Here is a 12,936-nt window from a genome sequence, read left to right as displayed (position 1 = left end):
CCAAGTACCTTCCCTGCAGTATATCAAACTCTCTCCCCTTGACATACTCAGAACTCTTTTTAGCATGTCATGTTTCTTTCTAGTTTTACACCCAGACTACATAATCAATAGAAGCAGTAGTACGTGTTCTCTCTAACATTGCTGCTAACTTAAAATTCCTTAAAACTCTCCTTTGCCTGGAAGTCTACAAAAAAAAATGACAAAAAGGGTTTGGCAGCTGGTGAGCTACTTATCATACTGGCCAACAGAACTGGCCATAAATTTGTGTCAGAAAATGCAAAATTTGTCAAACCTGAAATGTTTTGCAGAAACCCATTGGGTTCACAAGCTTCTGACAAACCACAGGTTTCCTGACAGCTGCCTGGTTTCTCACCACCTTGCCTGGAAGACAACCGGGGTCCACAGCTCTGGGACAGCCTCACCATCCAGACTGCCCCAGGGCTGGGGACTCCAAGGCTTCTAAGCTCGTGGGCCTACTGGCTCCCCAGGCTGCTCAATGCTTGGGGCAGTCATCTCCGCGGCCTGTACGAGGCAGGCAGCTGGGGGAGCCAGCTAGCTCAGGCATCTGGAAGCCCTGGGGGCCCATAGGAAGGCTGCCTGGGAGCTGTAGACTGTGGAAGCCCTGGCAGCTAATTGAAAGTGACACGATTCTTATCAGTTTCACTGCTGCTCACCACTAAATAGCAGGGGTGAAAGGGATCACTGATGACCAAGTGAACATTACAAGAATCACATGAATTTCAATCAGCAGCTGGGGCCCAGGAAGCAGATATACTTTCAAGATCATCATATGTTGGTATTTCCAAAATGAAACATTTAAGCAATTTCTATTTTTGCAGGAAATTTTAAAAATCTGACAAATTTCAAAGTGGTAAAATTTCCCACGAAATGGAAGTCCCAAATTTTGACCAGCTCTACTGACCAGTATGGTCTCATTGTACTCCACATCCGTCCCTCTGTCTGTATTCACCTGTAGTCTCTTGTCCTTTACTGCTGTTCCCAACTGGTCTGGGTCTATTACAAGACTATTTCCCAAAAATCTGCCAGAGGACTCCAAAACATGGAAGTATATAGCCCAGGCCACTCCCTTACCTATTTTTTTTTCCCAGAGCTGGCACCAGACAGGGCCTTTTTTTTTTTTTTTGCACCAGTGTAATCCAGAAGTAACCTGGAAACAATACGGTCACATGGGTATAATACTGATGAAAGTGACAATGGAGTCAAGCACTTATTTCTGTATTGGGAAAACAGCAACTAGATCAAGAGAGACAAAAGGAAAAAGCTGCAGATTTTAACTGTTCCATTTGTTGCATGACAATATGGATAAAAGATCCACAAAACCAACTGAGAAACTGTCTGTTTACTCATTATCATATCTTTCTTTGTGTCAGGCGATCCTTATCTTTTTTCCTGACTTAGTATTAACAGTTATTAGCTAATTTATGTGTTGGGAACTCGCTTTGATCTCAGACAGGGTATCTGTTTATATTTTTTTCTCCCCATTGGCAGTCTTCCAAGGTGATGGATTGTGTGCGTTTGTTTGTTTTTGGTTTTGTGAGTTCACAAAGTAGGTACATTTCCAAACTTTCATTTAACAACACTTTCTAGCAGAACTAATTAATTTCTCTAGGCTTTCTAATCCATTTTCTTCTTCAAAAGATTATACAGTTTGAGACAGGTAAATGAGAAGATCTGAGTAGTCTGTATTTTTTCTCGGCATATCTTGTATGCTCAAAAATAAACTAATGGGGTAGCTTTTAATCTCACAACTTGAAGCAACTTTAGCAATAAAGGAATTCTGGAGAGGCTGATCCAGCATGACTCAGAAACTAGGAATGAAATAATAATTGATGGTAAAAGGCAAATGAAGTGGATATATGACCACTACTACATAGAACAGTTTATCCAAGTGTTAAGTTGTGTGAAGGTTCTCCTGCCAAGTGTTCCCTTCCTAGACAAACAGCCAGCTAACCTACAGGTTTCATCAACAATTCCCCCACAAACATGTATTGAGGTACTGAAAGCATTTTCATGCTACCATGTAGCACTACAGCCTTCCCAGCAGAATGGAGCTTGCAGTCACTGACTGCTGCTGCCCCCAGTGAATGCTTTCCTCCGTTGGGACCATGCACCCAGGTTTTGACTGTCAAAAGCCAATGTAAACCATGGGGGGTGAACTTAGCCCAGTACAATGATTTAGTATGATAAAGACAAAAGTACCGAAAACCAAATCCTCTCTTCTCCCCCACCAGCCCCTCTCCAAAAGTAGTGGTAAACAGATACTTTTTGTATACTGCCTACCACACACACACACACACACACCCTACAAAGAATGTGAATATTTCACAATAAGGAAAAGTAGTTCCATGAACAGACATTATGTTTATTTGTAAATAACTAAGTTATAGCAACAACAGAAATTTCCATCACAAAAGAGACCTGGAAAGTATACAGATTGAGAATATAAAGTGTGCACTACTTAAAATCCTCCTTCCTGCTCTTTGAAATCAAACTGGAAGCTCTCTCTTACCTCTTCTATTTATAAATGCCAGAAGCAAGGGGCAGGCTTTCAAGCTGCCATTCAATGTATTTAGCTGGGACACGATAAAAAACAAAACCTCAAACCCAAACATGTTATTTTTGCATCACAATGTGCAATATTGGAACAGTTGAGTATTTTAACTGGATATTCCTGTTAATTGGTTGCAAACACCTAAGGACTTATCTAGTTTTGTGATAACTGAGTCAAGGCTAAAAAAAATCTAGATGAAATATTTAGATCAGATTGTATATCTATAATCCTAATTCTATCACTTAAGGATGAACATAAAATCTTTAGAAGAATTTGGTAGTTTAAAGGGAAAAAGTCAGAATATTGGTGTGGTTTTTTTAAAGAAATCCTTGTCAAGTAAAGCAAAATAAATCAAAAATGCAATTTCTTAGCCAAGAATTTGAGGTACTATGGTCCAAAAACAGCTACAAAAATGACTTGCAAAAAATGACAGGCCTCTGGTTTTTAATGAAGGATATAAAGAAAGTAATACACAATACCATCTGAGATTACACCTACAAATGAAAGCGTTTCCAGAGCAGAAAAATAAAAGCCTCGACATTTTGTTCTCATGTTAATTTTTGTTGTCAGAAGCAAAGTCACATGAACCTAAAAAGATGAGAAAATCCAACTCTAATGGGTTATACAGCATATAGGATACTCTTCAGAGTCTATTGTCAGAGGCTTATCAATAGAGAGAGATTAAGGGTGATTTTTTTAAGATGTTTGAGACAATTCTTAGAAAGAAAATGAAAATCATGATTTTCTATGGTGAATTAGTGTAATTTTCAAGATTTCATACTAGTACGTGTGCCAAATAAGACTTGGAAGAGAGAAAAATTCTGAAGCTGACAATTCAGGATAGAAATTCAAAGGATATGTGCTGTTTTCACTGAGAAACACTTTTGCAGAGCACACAAGACACTTAGAGGTGAATCCACAAAGGGGATTCAGACTCAGTATTGCAAACACCTAATGTCTAGGTGCCTTGCCACCCACTGGAATCCACCGCCCCGAGTTAGACACCCAGGTTTCCTACCCAGTGCACGGAGAGTCAGACTTTTAAGAAAGGGATTCACAGGAGCCAGCAAGCTGAGCAGGGAACTAGCCGTAGGAAATGGCAAGAAGAGGATATGACTTAAGACCCCTGAGTTCCCCCCCCCCCCCAAAAGGGAGTTATGCACCTAACTCTGGGCCAGAGGGAGTTGCCTCCTTCTGCTCAAGATTCATAGCTGTGAAACCTCTCCTGGAGATATGCATATCCTGTCTCAAAAGAGAAGGAGGTGCCACTGTCCTCCCACTCTACCCCTTATGGCCTAACAGCCTAGTAGTTAGAGCACTCACCTAAGTTCAACTGCCCCCTTTGCTGGATGTGGAGCAGAGACCTGAGGCCCAGTGTTCTACATGCCAGGTGAGTGCCCTGTCCACCAGGCTATTTGCTATTTTGGGGTGGGTTTCTCTCAGTCTCTCCTGTTGAAACTGTTCAACTTTGTATAGAGGTATCAGATATGGACCAGAAGCCTGTCTCTGACAAAAAATATCGAACCTGGCAGCAACAGCATCTGCCTCATTTTACTCCAGCTTAGACCACAACAGGAACAGAGACTATTGAGGAACTGAATAAATACAATAAAGGGACCAGGAAGGAAAAAAAAATTGGCCACCCTACCTGTTGCCTTCTTTATATTTCCATTTCTCCACAGGCCAAAAGTCAAAGAGCTGATGCTTGTTGCAATAAAACTATACCATGAATGAAGAATCAGGTTATTATATGAGAATTAACAGGACTTTTTGTATCAAGTTTCTTCTGTTGGCCCACCTTGTTCACAGGTGTTCAGAATAAATCAGTTCACTGTCACACACAACTCAGAAACTCTACCCTAGATAAGAGGGTGGTAGGAATGGCACTTTAGGCAGTGGGAACTTTCATTTAGGATGCACACACACAAACTTACCACTCTTGGTAACCTGTGCAACAAGAACATTTTATTCCCTATTCATCTATGTTGCCGTGGTAACAGCAATTCAGAAAACACTGGATTTTCACAGGAAAAGCCTGCTTTTATAATCTAGCAGGTAGGGCAACTTCAACACCTAATGCAAATAAGACGAATGCCTATATCTTCCACGTCAATACAAATATGTCTTACTTTCATATGCTCACTATATTAACCATGAAATTATATTCCTCCTCAGTAACAAAGTATTGTAAGTTGGCACTGAAAACAATTTAACACTCGCTAAAGACACAGTGTACAGAAAGCATCTGTCTGAAGAAAGAAAAATGGAATGTGTTTTTCATCTCTCTCAATACTTTTCATCTTTAAGACAGAAGACAAAAAACCCACCTTCTTTTGATCCTGGAAATGCATTTAGATACACTGCATACAGCATTAACAGAATGCTTCATTTCCCTTAAATAGAATGTAGCTATCCCCTAAATTGTAAATTTCATCCTATTTCACAACTTTATTTTTGTCATGCTTTACAGGAAAACAGGCAAACTTTCAAAAGAGCACTGAGTCTTTGGGTCTTACATTTTCCTCTTTTAAAGCTAAATTTCCTATACAGAAATATCCTCTCAGTTACACTTATATACACTATTCCAGGGGTCGGCAACCTTCCAGAAGTGGTGTGCCAAGTCTTCATTTATTAACTGTAATTTAAGGTTTCGCGTGCCAGTTATACATTTTAACATTTTTAGAGGGTCTCTTCCTATAAGTCTATAATATATAACTAAACTATTGTTGTATGTAAAGTAAATAAGGTTTTTAAAATGCTTAAGAAGCTTCATTTAAAATTAAATTAAAATGCAGCCCCCCCCCCCCGCCCCCGGCCTGGTAGCCAGGACCCAGGCAGTGTAAGTGCCATTGAAAATCAGTTCATGTGCCGCCTTTGGCACGTGTGCCATATGTTGTCTACCCCTGCACTATTCAGTCATTGATTAGACCTGAAAACTGCACAGCTTAGGACAAGTATTGCAAAGCTAACCTTTGTGACCCGCAGGCTGATCTCTGGTATAAATTTGAGCAGTCTGATTTGGGCTCCAAGTTGTGTCAGCTGCCAAAGCTGTGAGGAAGAAGTGGAGGGTAGACCATTCTGGACATGGTCTCTTTCATCCAGTGTGCTCCCTAAACCAAATCCAGGCTGGGTGGTGGTGTAGGAACTTCTACACCAACTCTATATTCTGTACACCCAAAAAAAAAAATCCACAAACAAAGTCATGCAAATCAACACCACTGCAGTGGAGAACCAGGTCCTTGGTTTTCATAACTGGATCTTTTCAGCTCTGAGCAATGAAAAAAAAAATCCACTATGCTAGGACTACTTTCACCACAAAAGCTCATCTGCATGTGCACACAATAACTGCAGATATCACTGTACAAGGTAAGTTATGGTTTGCTAAAAATTACCACACAATCACCAGAAATATTGCCTTGTAGGGAAAAAATACTGATACAGCTTTGTCATAACTGTTACCTGTCCTGACTTTCAAATGACTACAGTTCAAGGAGGTGCATACATGCATGGTTTATGCATGAGACTTACCCTAACAGCAGTGATGTATGTGTTGTGGTGCCTGGGAGAGTTGCTTGTTTTATTTTAAATTTCCACTTAGAGCTGGAGAGGTTAATGTTTAAACCAAACATATATAAGCAGGACAATTTATGCTAAGTGAAGATTTTAAAAGCATGCATAATTGGAGATTTAGACATCTTGACAATGTGTGTGTATTTAATTATTTTCATTTATCTAAAAATGTGTTGTAAGCTAAAATAATTGAGAGTTAAGTGTAGGTCATGATATTCTAGGAACATGATTTTTTTTAATGAGAAATAATTTAAAATTGATATTTTTATAATTTTGCTTGCCTCACATTTTTCCTAAATAATCTAGTAATCAATTCTGCAGACACTCACATGAGTAAATCAACTCCTGAGTACTCACATTACTCAGGTGTCTGAGCATTTGCAGAATCAGGCACTAAATTATTAGTAATAAGTACCAGCCAATCAGTTTGACTAATGAATATTGTTCTAAGGGGATACTGAAGGATTAGGGAAGATAAAGTAACATAACTGAAATGATCCTGTTTATGTGCCAGCTGTTGACACTCTTGCAGAATGATGAGCCTTAGGGTAGATGAACTACTTAGACAAGCTTTATCTTTATCTATAGTAGCTTTCATGTGGTGGCTGATACCCTATAATTCCCACATCAAAACAAAACATGGAACACATTTAATACTTAAATGTTTAATTTATCTTTTAGTTGCTCTTTTAGTATGTTCATTAAAAAAGAGAAGCATTTTATATTTATATGCAAATAAGCGTGTGAGATCAGGCATGCATGTGGATTTTTAACTACTCAGAATCTTATAATTTAAAAAAAGAAAAAGTCCTTGTCAAGGAAGGGAGAGCTAGAGAGAATGCAGAGAGAGAAGAGTAGCCTATCAGAAAGTGTCTGTATAGGGATGGAAGGTCCAGCAATACTAAGGTAAAAGTGGGATCCACTTTGGAAGTCATTTGAGAGAACAAATGTAGCAATTTATTACATTTTTGATATGTGTGCCACTATCAGAGTATCTAGGTGGCAAAATATAAGAACAGATGAGGACTAGAGAATTGAAAGGGGGAAGATAAAGATGAGCCAGCCCCATATTTCTGTATGTTTTAAGTGACCAAAACAAGATTTATCTCTCTCCCCCCAGCCCCCCAAACAAAAACAAATACACAAAACCAATCGTCATCATTGCAAATCCAAAAAGGTTGTAGCCTCATGCAGATCAAGTACCACCCAGCTCTAGCTAGGTCCGTAAGACTGGCTGGCTGTTCAGTCTATGTCTGTCACTGGTGAACCGATCACACCATCAAAGCTTCGGGCAACCATGTGATTACTTGACTGTGTAGTGGCAGTCCTTGGTAAACATGCTTTGTAATAGGACTTCCATCCTAATATGCCTGTACCAAGGAAACCACCAAAAAATGAACCAGTGTTGACGCAGGCACTCACTGGATTTCGCTATGGATAGCTTTATTGTTGATCTTGTGCTGCCACTTAATACGGAGCAGCTGATGAAGCCAACAAGAATCAAAACACCAATCCACCATTCTTCAGCCTTCCTCTGTGCTCATGTTTCAGTGTCATACAATAAAGTTGGTATAACCAGGGTTCTATTGATCCACTGCTTCGTGGTAAGTTTTATGCCGTGACATCTCCACAGAGACCACTGAACGGACTGGAACTTGGCTGCTACTATATGAACATCTACAACTTTCAAGCACTCCATAACAGTTGCCATCTGATCAGTATGCCATCTGGTCAGGTTAATACTGAGTTGGTTGTAATCTATTGTCAAAGGCTCCTTCACAGGGTGACCAGATGTTCCGATTTTATAGCGACAGTCCCGATTTTTGGGTCTTTTTCTTATATGGGCTCCTATTACCCCCCAGCCCCGATTTTTCACATTTGCTGTCTGGTCACCCTACTCCTTCAGGAACTTACTTCTGTCTGATTGATAACCAAACCAAAGTGTACTGGTTCTTGCCCTACCAGATCAGCTATCAACTACAGTGATTCACAGATTGATCCAATAAGACAATGTCATCAAGGTATTCAAAGGTATCAAAGCAAAATGATGTTCAGCTCAGTGCCACCGACAGCTGCCTCCTCTAGCTTATCCATCAGCCAATCAATACCAAATATTGAACAAAGATTATGATAGGACGTAGCCTTGAATTCCCATGGAAACAGGAAACCATGCTATGTATCTACCATTATCTCAAAACACAGCTTTCTATTTCATTATTATTAATTATTATCATCATCATCATCTATTAATAACGTTATCTTCCCAGGGATGCCAAGTCATGTCATCAAATCCTACAGGCTCACCTGATGCACTGAATCAAAGTTTGATTGAAGTCTATTAATCAAGTGCTGCACATGGCTTATTGAATTCAAGCATCTTCTCAAAAAGCTGTCTCATGGTAAAGATTTAGTCAATAGGAGAATGCCCAAGTTTCATGCCTTTGCCACAAAGTTCAGAACTGATTCAAGACATTAACTGAGAAGCAAAGTCATTCCCTGGGACCAACAACAGGATAATACATCTATAGTGGCAATTACACCCAGCCTTATTTCCTTTTTCTAACACGAGGCAGAATACCACCCTTCTTCCAGTCAAAGATGATATTAGTGAGCCAGATGGTCTGGAAGAACCTGTGCAGTTGTGGTACAACAATACTCTCATCTGTCTTCAGTAACTCAGGTGTGAGGTTACGAAGCCCTGGGGCCTTCCCAGATTTCAATTTACAGACAGCAATCTACAAGTATCTTTAAATAGATACCAACATCTGTAAAATTTAATTTGACCCTAATGTCAATCCTTCATGCATGTAATTTCAGTTGAAAACCTCCTTAGGAGGACTGAGCCTTTTTTTAAAAAATAGTATCTTTTTTATATATATCCAAAAAATGAAGTTAAGAAATTAGGGGGCTGATTTTCCACTCCATTGCATTAGCTTTATGCTTCAATGCTCTTCATTTTTTGTTTTTATTTTGTTTAAGATTTCCCAGGAATTTATTGGTATTGTTTATTAAAAAAAAAACTTTAAAACAGAAAAAAAATCAGTGCTTCAGGTTTTCCATGTAAATATTGGGGACAAGAGAGAAATAAAGCAACGGATAGAGAAGAGTGGCTTCAGAAGTGGAAGAGGTAGAGGAGGGAAGGGCATAGTCTCCTCATGCTGCCTTCTCCACCTCTTCCTCTTCCAGGCCCATTCCAGAAGGAGAGATGGCAGCTCTGTTACTCAGGGTACGTCCACACTACCCGCCGAATTGGCGGGTAGCAATCGATCTATCAGGGATCGATTATCGCGTCTCGTCTAGACGCGATAAATCGATCCCTGAACGTGCTCCTATCGACTCTGGAACTCCACCAGGGCGAGAGGCAGAAGCGGAGTCGATGGGGGAGCCACGGCTGTTGATCCCCTGCCGTGAGGACAGGAGGTAAGTCGAAAAAAGATACTTCAACTTCAGCTACGCTATTCCCGTAGCTGAAGTTGCGTATCTTACATCGACATCCCCCCCCACCCCAGTGTAGACCAGGCCTTAGGATTCCCAGGTTACTAGGCTTCCCTTCTGGAGCAGGGAGCTGGGTCCAGGGAGTTCCAGCACTTCTAATTTTAGAACTCAAGCACCGAGGTACATATATATGCACACATGCATGCATCTTCCATGACACTGTCTTACTGTAACAGATAGAATAATTTTTTATCATCACACCTAATGTCATATGTTGGATTTTCTTAATCCAATTTTTCATGTAGTTGAGTGATCCAAAACTTGGTAACTATTGAATAAAAGGTTTTGTTAAACCTGGAAATTTTTCAGGAAAAATTGGTAAAAACTGAAAATGAAGGGCCTTGCTTATGCTGCAGTAACTCCATTATTTCCTGGAAATATGGACATAAATATGTTAGGGGGACAGGAGGTAATTCTTCCTCCTATCCTCTCCTATATACACCATTGCCAGAGTTGGCCAGGTACCATATGGAGTTTTTTTTTTTTTTTAACCATGACATTCAGCAATGAATGGGGAATTTTGTTTGGCACAACAACTTGTAGCACCACATACAATGACAATTATTATATAAATCACGTTTATACATACATACACACACACAGAGCACAATGGATGGCATATTTGCCCTCTGACTCAATTAAAAATAGCCCTTTTGAACTGAAGGAGAGTTGCGGTATTGACACGCGTAGATCTCAAAGCCGCTACATGGATTTACGACTTGAGGGCAACACACTCATTGACACCCACAAAGCCAGCACATTACAGAAAATTTCTCAAGACAATTTTGTAATGATGGCAAATCTGAGCCAAGTTTTTTGTAACATAAAAATTACAGTAATCAGAACAGTCAGGACTTTACAAAGACCTTATGATGTAAGCCATCATGTAGTCTCGGGATAATTTACTTTTCTACCATTAGTGCTTCAGTGCTAGGAGCTATCTATGTGTGTGATGACTATGAATTTTCAGATAGTAAATACGGACACTTTATAACATATTCAGAAGTCCCCCTTAGAAAAAAAGTAACTATGATCCCAATGATGTAACATACATTAGATAGCTATGGCATATGCCATGATATGAAGTGATTGATGCAACCTGACATTGTACAGTACTTCATAAACTACCGGTACATCATGTGGAACACTAACATTTTTTAATACATAAAACTTTGTATTAGAAGACAACTGTAGAGATGGTACTGGAGAAAAAAAATGTTGTTACTGACTTCTCAGGACATCTTTCTAGCCTTTGGAAATAGTTCTTACTACCTTTTTTTTAAAAAGTAAGATTCTGATTAAGCATACACATGTTAAATCTTCACCTAATATGTTTCAACCAGAATGATTAGAGAGACTGTTTTTCCCCTCAGGTACCATAGCTGGTAACTGAGTGCTGTATAAATTGTTCAGTGCATGCCACAGTTGTCTGCTGATAGCAATTTAAAAAACATACAAATAAAAGGCACATTAGAAATGTGATTGAGGTCTAATTCTCCTCAGTACACTCCCCCCCCACACACACTTCCATTGCCATTGACAGGCATTTTGTAAGTACGGGAATATAAATGATAAAATCATTATGTTTTCAAACAGCTTCTTCAACCAACCACTGAAAATAATCAAATATTGAGCCCTATCATGCCCTGAAATCAATTAGGAATCCCAGGAAAATATCTATTGGTAAAATACGGCTCAGTGTGATTTTTGAGCCACGTGTGTTGAAAATTACACAGTGCATTACAAACTCACCCTTCTAATCTTACATCTGGCAAACTTCTGTTAAGTGCAATCAAGTCACTGGCCATAAGGTTAAACTGGTTGATTTTAAACAGCTCTTTCATTTTCTCCTGGTCATCTTTGGGAATGAGCACAGCCTTTCCCATTTCTCCAGGTCCTTCTTGGTTTCTTGAAATAACAGCTGTAACACAAGATAACAAAATACCCACTTTTAATATTTGTGTATTGGTTTCATTCTGCACTAATAGGAGATTTATGGCATCTATCAACAAGGGGTAATTTAGAGAAAAATAAAAAGTCTGCACTCAAGACTGAGATTTCACCCATATCTGAACCTGAACTTGAATCAAGACTTTTTCTTTAAAAAATAAATAAATAAATAAATAAATTTTCAAATACATTTTTCCGCCCACTTCTAGTTTCTGGCAGAGACCACATATAATAGTAATGAATCAGATAGATAGATAGATAGATAGATATAATGAGAACAACAATTATGTGTCACAATATCATATTCCCAGTGAAATTTTGCATATACAAGAGATTTGGATGAGATTTATATAAGCATCCAAATTATCTGATGCTTATGAAAATTGAATCCAAACTCCTAACCTTTTGAAAGTCACCCTTGACTGCTATGTACATGCTACTAAATATTCTAGCCATAAAGAAACTAATCCCAGAGCGAGAAGATTGTAAACCTACATTATCCCAATGTGAATTATGCTACAGTATTGATACAATAAAACAGAATACATGTTTTATATATTTATAATATATTTGATGAGAGGTATTTGTACATAAGACATAGAAAATGAATATAGCACATTTTAACCTAAGTTTTTCAGTATCAAAATAAAAAGTATATTGAACTTGAGATATAATTACATCATCGTATTATACAAGACAAAAGAGTGGCAAGGAACATCCTGCTGACAAACAATGTAATAAGTACAATCAATTTCACTATGTACCTTCAATGTGTATTTAAATGAAAAAAAAAATCTCCAAGAAAACTAATATTATTAATTATTTGCATGTTAAATCAATCCAAAAGACAAGAGCATTCTTTTGAAAACAATCAGCATCATAAAATTGCTAGATCTTCAGTGTCAAGATCTATCTGATGATGACGACATGGATAATCAAATAAAAACATTGCCATTGTGGCCCTGATCCTACAATCAAATCTGCACAGGCATTTGATTGCAGGATTGGATTGGTTTGTTTTGAAGGTTTGGCGAAGGAAGACTTTGTGTCAGTTCTTAAAGTTAATCAGAAAATACCCAGGGATATTAGTGTGACATAATTTGCCCAGACATTGTTACACAACCTCAGAAGCCATTTCCCAGAATAAAAGAAACAATGAAATATTTTAACAACTTCAATTACTGTTTAAAATCTGAAACCAAGCCATATTTTTTATTAAAAATGGTTTCCTAAACCTGAGATTGACCTCACCTTTAAGTGGAGGTGGTGTGTGCAGGGGGCACAGTTGTCCAGCTTGCTGGGGGGGGTGGGAGAGGGGGAGAAAACAAACAAGAAGCCGCTTTGATCAA

The 12,936-nt window shown here is 38.7% G+C and overlaps 1 protein-coding gene across 7 annotated transcripts in view; it reads right to left on the bottom strand.

The window, feature by feature from the left end:
- The window catches only part of GALNT13 (polypeptide N-acetylgalactosaminyltransferase 13), a 492,985-nt gene that overhangs the window by 187,057 nt on the left and 292,992 nt on the right, over window positions 1–12,936 (bottom strand). For 6 of the 7 annotated variants that reach the window (XM_045032703.1, XM_045032702.1, XM_045032701.1 and 3 more), the window contains one exon: window positions 11,390–11,558. In XM_045032703.1, coding sequence (XP_044888638.1) covers window positions 11,390–11,558 — 169 coding nt within the window. Of the gene's footprint in view, window positions 1–11,389; window positions 11,559–12,838; window positions 12,873–12,936 lie in introns of those variants that run through there. The other variant, XM_045032706.1, reaches the window with a different exon arrangement.

Source organism: Mauremys mutica, chromosome 10, assembly GCF_020497125.1.
Source record: "Mauremys mutica isolate MM-2020 ecotype Southern chromosome 10, ASM2049712v1, whole genome shotgun sequence".
Taxonomy (NCBI): domain Eukaryota; kingdom Metazoa; phylum Chordata; order Testudines; family Geoemydidae; genus Mauremys; species Mauremys mutica.
Note: the sequence above shows the minus strand (reverse complement) of the source record. Positions and strands in the feature narration are given on the sequence as shown.